The sequence below is a fragment of the Thalassophryne amazonica genome, unplaced genomic scaffold (genome assembly GCF_902500255.1).
Source record: "Thalassophryne amazonica unplaced genomic scaffold, fThaAma1.1, whole genome shotgun sequence".
Classification (NCBI taxonomy): domain Eukaryota; kingdom Metazoa; phylum Chordata; class Actinopteri; order Batrachoidiformes; family Batrachoididae; genus Thalassophryne; species Thalassophryne amazonica.
In genome coordinates, this window is record NW_022986449.1 from 36,230 (window position 1) to 43,900 (window position 7,671).

The window sequence follows — 7,671 nt, forward strand, 5'->3', positions numbered from 1 at the left end:
TATTAAGTAAGTATGAAACTATGAAGTAAGTCAGTGGGCTGCAAGAAAGTAAAAAAAAAAAAAAGTAAACTGTTAATAATGTTTGGAGTGTCTTAAGTTTAAATGTAACCTGTCAGTGATGTAATCTATTAATTTCTGGTCATAATTATGAAATGGGTCAGTGGTATGTGACAAGTTAAAGAAATGCAATCTGTTAAATAATGTTGACTATGATGCTGTATATTGAAAGATTGTATTGTTAAAAGGGGCAGAAATCATAAGACTTGTTCTTCTTTCTGCTCCTTTTCATTCTGGTATTGTGGTGCTTTTGTTTTTTGTTTTTCTGTTTTTCTTTTTAATGAATGAAAAAATATTAAAGAAAAGAAAAAGAAAGAAAGAAAAAAGATGTGACAGCTGCCTCATAGCCTCGCTGGCGTGTCACTGCCTAATTTCATGTTTTATTACTGGGCAGCTGATATTAGAGCCTGACTATACTGGTTAAAAACAGACAATCTCTCCACTTGGGTGGCTCTGGAAAAGTCCTGGATCACATCCAGCTCTTCATCTGCTTTACTCTGCTCTCAGTTACCATGTACAAATCAAGCTGTACCTGCAACCATGTTGTTACTCACACTGAAGATCTGGAATCAGTTTAGGAGCTCATGTCATTCTACAGATCTACTGTTTTCTGCTCCACTGTCAAATAATCACATTTGTTCCGTCTTTGACCGATGCAGCCTTAAATAGTTGGACCTTAAAGGTGCACATTCATGATGATCTTTAAGTAGATAACATTTTTGCTTCATATGAACAGCTCGTACAGAATTTGATCTCCAAATATCTCCAAGTTAGACAGTTCGTGAGGTGAAACTCTGTTAGTTTTCCTCTCTGCCACTCAAAAAACCTGGTGGATTTGATTCTGGAGTGTAAAACGTCTTCAAAACGGACACTCGGCAGGATTTACTCACTGCTGAGCCGTCACCATGAGACACGTTTGGGACAAACACAAATGGGAACTGGATTTGGATGAATCCATATCAGACTCACTTTGGGGAAACATCATCGAGAACATTTTGTTCATCTTCAATTTGTCTAAGACATTCTGTACTTTGGTTTAAAGTCCTCCATTGTCTGCACTGGTCTGAGGACAAACCGTCAAAGATTAAAGCTGACCTGGACCCAGCCTGCAGACAGACCCCAGCCTCACTGTTTCACACATTCTGGACTTGTCCAGGACGACACTGTTATTGGCCGTCTGTTTTGAACACATTTTCTGCAGTCTGTGGTGGGTCAGTCCATTCCTCCCCACTGACGTCTCTGTTCCTCTGGAGGCCTCATTCAGTAAAAATCAAAAAGGCTTTGATTGCGTTTTGCTCCCTGTTGACCAGGAGACTCGTCCTCTGCCGATGGAAGGATCCACATCCACCTTCATACGGTCAGTGGATGAGAGACGTCATGGATCACATTAATTTGGAGAAGATCAGATACACTGTTAAAGGGTCTGTTAAGGTTTATTTTGATACATGGCAGCCTTTTTTTTTAAATCTTATTTTGAGAATTTGCAGATATTTTAGTTTAAATACCATTTGGTTTTGTGATACATGTCAATATATCCAAGATTGTGTTTGTCTTTATTTAAATGCGTGTTCAACTTAAAAAAAAAAAAAAAAAAAAAAAAAAAAAAAATCAGTGTGTGATCTGGTTTAGAATGGGTGGGAGGGTTATTTTAAGTTTGTGATGTCTTTTTTGTGTGTGTGAGAGAGCGAAAGAAAAAAAAACAATAAAAAGACTGATAAAAACAGGTAATTATTTTATAATAAATATTAATGGATGGTAAAACAGTTGCATTTTCATTCCTTTTTATGAGTTAAATAATGTATCTGTCATATTATGTTTATTATAGATGTAACATCTTGTCATAAATGCATTGACACAGTGGTTTTGAATAGGTTGTGCAATGTTCACGTTAGTTCACGAAATTAATGCGTGCCAGAAGTTTTCAACATTTCTACATTTTCTTCACATGGGAATCAAATTTGTGCAAGTGTCAAGGTGCTTGATCCAGGATGATCACAAACCCAGACCCTCTGATTCCTCACTCAGCTCATCCAGTGCTGCAATCAGCACATCCATTGATTCCACAAAGATCACAGCATCGTCCACAAAGTCAAAGCCAGTAAAACTTTCCTCACCAATAAAAGCACCCTAGTGACACCCGACCCAACACCCAGTCCATGCAAGCACTGAACAGTGTAAGAGCCAGAACACATCCCTGAGGAACACTCAACACTGCTTCCACAGGACACAGCACAGCAGGTATCTGTGTCCAGGCTGGCTGTGATGTCCAGTATCTTCTTGGCGATCCGACGAATTCTCACGATGCCCCAGTCAGATCAACTCAATCAAATGCTTTGTGAAAAATCACTATAGGCTACAAAGACAATCAATCAATCAATTCAATCAATCAATTTTTTTTATATAGCGCCAAATCACAACAAACAGTTGCCCCAAGGCGCTTTATATTGTAAGGCAAGGCCATACAATAATTATGTAAAACCCCAACGGTCAAAACGACCCCCTGTGAGCAAGCACTTGGCTACAGTGGGAAGGAAAAACTCCCTTTTAACAGGAAGAAACCTCCAGCAGAACCAGGCTCAGGGAGGGGCAGTCTTCTGCTGGGACTGGTTGGGGCTGAGGGAAAGAACCAGGAAAAAGACATGCTGTGGAGGGGAGCAGAGATCGATCACTAATGATCTAATGATCACTAATGATTAAAAATCATTTCACACACGCTGGGAAGGGTGAAGGCAATGGTCGGTCGGCCCTGGCGGTGAGGTGTCCCTTATTATTTTTCAGAGAGTTGGCAACCCTATTTGTGGCTCTGCTCCTGATCTATGTTTGTGTCCTTGTTTTGGTGATGAAGCCACCGTGACCACCAGCGCTGCCTGTTCCTCTTGACAGTGTTCGTCTTGACAGTTGACACTGACAGTTCACACTGCTGACACTTCAACCGCCTCTTCCCCCGGAGCTCCTCGCTGTCTTTTAGCAGCTTTTCCTTGTACTCCTTGACCTCTTTTACAATCTCTTCCTGGCGTGCCATGAGCTCATTTATCATCCTTCCCTGGCCCTTCACGTACTCTTTTAGCTCCTTTATCGTATCATCATGTTGTTTGAGGACTTTAGATATCTGCCTTAACTTTTGTCGCTGTTTGTAGATCTGCTCCTCAACCATGTTTGGCTTCTTGTTTTGTTCATCAAGCCGCTGTGACCACTCTGAATACAGTTCCCACTCTGAACGCAGTGACGAACGTGACCACAGTGACCTCAGTGACCACAGTGACCACCAGCGCTGCTGGTTCGTCTCGACAGTTGACACTGACAGTTCACTCTGCTGACACTTCAACTGCCTCTTCTCCCGGGGCTCCTCGTGCTCTTTTAGCTGCTTTTCCTCATCATCACTTTGTTTGAGGAATTCAGATTTCTGCCTTAACTCGTGACTCTGTTTGTGGCTCTGCTCCTCATCCATGTTTGTCTTCTTGTTTTGTTCATCAAGCCGCTGTGACCTCTCTGACCACAGTGACAAATGTGACCACAGTGACCACAGTGACCACCATGACCACCAGCGCTGCTGGTTCGTCTCGACAGTTGACACTGACAGTTCACTCTGCTGACACTTCAACTGCCTCTTCTCCCGGGGCTCCTCGTGCTCTTTTAGCTGCTTTTCCTCATCACTTTGTTTGAGGAATTCAGATTTCTGCCTTAACTTGTGACTGTTTTGTTGCTGTTTGTGGCTCTGCTGCTGATCCATGTTTGTCTTCTTGTTTTGGTCATCCAGCTGCTGTGACCTCTCTGACCACAGTGACAAATTTGACCACAGTGACCACAGTGACCACCGTGACCACCAGCGCTGCTGGTTTATCTCGACACTGTTCATCTCGTTTCCAATAACACTTCTGTTTTGTGCTGTATTTTCTGAGAGATCTGTACATTGAGGTTGAGTAATATTCTCATCCATCATGCTTCGTGATAACGTTGGTTTCTCTGTGATGATAAATATCTTTTCCACTGCTGTCAAATGTCTTCCAGACACGAACCTTTCTTGTCGGTCAGACTAGTCAATAACACATTAAAGGCAGGAGAAAAACATAAAAGTAAAGATCATAAATTAAAGTAAAGATCATAAGATCTGTACTTTTATTCTTATTCTAAGATCAATACCAGGCCAAAACATAAACAAGGTCCAAAATTCTAAAACTTGAATACAAAACAGGAAGTGATGTCATAAAGGGGTAGGGGTTTTTTGGGTCATATATACTGCTTGTAGCAAATTGTGCTCCTGGTAAATGTCAACACAGACACATTTACATATTTAAAAAAATAAACAAATGACTGATTCAATCAGTTACTTGTTTTTGTTTCAGTTATCAGTTATTTGTTCATTGAATCAGTTATTTGTGTGTACATTATGTGATCACTAAATTCCATTTCAGTTCAGTTTATTTTATTTATACAGCACCAAATCAACATTGCTGGCTCAAGGTGCTACACATGCGAGTAAGGCCCAACCTTCCCGATCTCTCAACCCTGAGCAAGCACATAGGTGGAACCTTTAAGGAAAAACTCCCTCTGGTGATAAAGAGGAAGAAACCTCAAGCAGACCAGACTCAGAGCGGTGACCCACTGCTTAGGCCATTCTAACACTTACAAGGTTTTTACAAATTATACAAGAATTTCCTTACAAAAGAAGAACCAGAAAACAAAAACAAACAAACAAAAAACAGAAGAGCAACAAAAACAGAGTCTTTAATTGAAATAAAAACAAGCAGTCCATCATGGATCTTCAGGAGGTTGAATAGGTAAGTCTTGGAAGTGTAGTCTCCTGGGTTTAGTCCAAAGTCTTGGGGTGTAGGGGCAGCATCCATTAAAGCAGGAGTTTTCAAAGTGTGAGAGAGTGACCCCCCCCCCACCACCACCACCACACACCACACACACACACACAATTTCAACATCATACATTTCTTTTATTCTTTTACATGTTAAGCACATTGTAAATACAGTATATTTCTGTTTTTCAGGAACTGTCTCTGCATTTACACATTTTACAGCCTTTGTAAATATTTTAAACAGGTTTTTAAAGATCTTTCTATTCTTTCACACATTTTACATCCTTTGTAAATATTTTAAACAGGTTTTTAAAGATCTTTCTATTCTTTCACACATTTTACATCCTTTTCAAACATTTTAAATGTGTTTTTTAAAAAACTCTGTTCCTCTATTTTTTACCTTTTGTCATATTTCAAACACATTTCATTGTTTTAACTTTTAAACATCTCTGTGTGTTTTTAAACGCCTTTGACACAACTAACACATTTTAACACTAGAAGCACTCAGAGTGCAAACCTCCGCCAAGGCCATGGGGTCACTGACGCCATAACATCTACACGCCGTGGAATCATTGAACCTATAAAAGTCTAACAATGATGTTTGCTCAGTCGTAAAAAAAAGTTTCATCTGCTGTGACTGGATAGCATGTATCCTTAGCGCTTGGCATCACAGTTTATTGCAACTTGCACCTTTCCCAGAAGCTACTGTCATCTGAGCACTGATATTGATATTGCATGTGCTTATAGACAAAAACAAATAAGAGACAACATTCAATTTATTATTCAACTAAACTGCAAATATATGAATTTTTTTTAACATTTGAAACACTTCTCTAAACAAGGCCATAGGGTCACTGACCCTAAAGAGATTCCCTCCTTGGCACAGTGATCTATTTCTTTTTGTCTCTTTCTCTAAAATTGTACATAATAATCATTAGATTATTAATATATAAACAAAAATAAATTTAAGAAATATTACAATTTGAAAACAAATGCACCCGAACGTGATGACAGCTGCAACTGCTAATGCTAACTTTTAACACTGAAAAGCCATAGACATGCTAATGCGTTAGCATCGGGATCCTGATTGTGATCCAGATCACCACTAAAATTTAATCACTTGTTCCTCTTGTCATTTCCAACCACTCCACAAAATTTCATCAAAGTCCGTTCAAAACTTTTTGAGTTATCCTGCTGACAGACAGACAAACAAACACAATCGAAAACATAACCTCCTTCGCAGAGGTAATAAATATATGAATTAAACTTGTATACATAGTCTCACCTCTATGCGAGCAGTGAGTCTGGGTCCTTGACACTCACAGCCGGCTGATGCGGGGATGCACTGTGGAGAGGAGCAAACCAAGACCCTCCTCTTCTTTTTTGGTTGCCCCAAACTCTGTCTTCTCACTGGTAGATTTACACACAAAAAAAAAATCTATCCATTTTGCTCCTGGCATGTCAGCTAACAGGCTTGGCGTGACCTTGCTGAACTGCCAGGCAGAGGTCGAAGGTCGGAGGACCTACCCATGTACTGACGAAATGGAAATTTGAGTTCTAAAGTTAGAGCGGGCATTGTTACGTCAATGTGGTCCACGGGTCCGAACGTCTGTATATATTTGATGGTGTATATTACAACCCCAAACTGAGTTTTAAAGTTCACAAATAAATGTAGTACTTTTAAATAGTGAACAAACCAGATCCCGTTTTGTTCAATTTACAAAAATAAAACCTCATTCTGTTGACACACACCATTAATCACCGTTAATTGTACTGTTGTCTTTAAATCTGTTGAATTAAAAATCAACAAGTAACGGTAATTGACCATAATTAAATGGGTTTTTTGAATTGTCTCACTTGTTTAACATTACTTCACCTACTTTAGTGCAACATATAGCCGACCATGAATATAAAAACAACTTCAACATGCTCTCCTTAGTACTAGGACTAGTGGGAAGTGCCGTAGTATTAGTGGATATGCTAAATGTGGTTAATGCTTTAAAGCGGCTAGTTGTTAGTCTCGCACACGCTGCGTTGATGTAACAGTGTCCCGTATAATTTGTGGTAAACTCCAAATCTGCTAAATTTTGGTAAACTGAAACAGCTGTTGGCTGCCGTCATTAGTTATTTGACTTTTTTCCGGACTATTAAAGAGTGCACAACAGATATGGACTCCGACACGTGGAACGCGTACCACATCGTTAGCAACAGGGCGCGCTCTGTGTGCTACGCTGCCCGCCAGCAGCTCTTCCGGCGTCGCGCCGAGCACACGGTCAACACTCTGATCTCCACAGCAGCCAGCCAGCTGGATGCAATGAAGGAGCTGAAGGTAGGGTTTGATCTTCATCTGCACTTTCACATGTATCCTCAGGACCCAAAGTCCTGACTTGGCTGTGGTCGTGGTGGTTTGTGACAGGAAGGGCAGCAGGAGCTGAGAGAACTAAATGCAGACTCCGTGGACAAGCTGCTTGCGGGGCACAGTGCCCTGCAGACCCAGCAGGGAAAACTGTTTGAGGGAGCTCATGGATAGTTCACTGAAGGCCAATTTGGAGCACCTGGGCCAGGAGAAGGCCCTCATTGCCTCTGGACAGCAGCTGGTAGGAGAGCTCATTCAGGACATCACAAAGAAAATGGGTGAGAACTTTCTTATCATCATTGTGGGGTGTCTGGTTCCTTGTTAGAAACTATTTGGTCCTTCTGTGATGATGATGATGATGAGGAGGAGGAGTAAAATGTTCTCAGGACTCCACCAGTATGGACAGGATCCGGCGAGTGATGGCATGTCTGTTGTTGGTGATCTTCAGGGCAT

General features: G+C 40.8%; 1 protein-coding gene across 1 annotated transcript; it reads left to right on the forward strand.

The window, feature by feature from the left end:
• The first annotated feature begins 7,010 nt into the window (after positions 1–7,010).
• On the forward strand, positions 7,011–7,452 carry LOC117506214 (protein brambleberry-like). The gene is made up of 2 exons (XM_034165713.1): positions 7,011–7,191; positions 7,279–7,452. Exons 1-2 carry the CDS (start codon positions 7,030–7,032, stop codon positions 7,390–7,392), a joined length of 276 nt encoding a protein of 91 aa, XP_034021604.1. The 5' UTR covers positions 7,011–7,029; the 3' UTR covers positions 7,393–7,452.
• Positions 7,453–7,671: the final 219 nt, after the last annotated feature.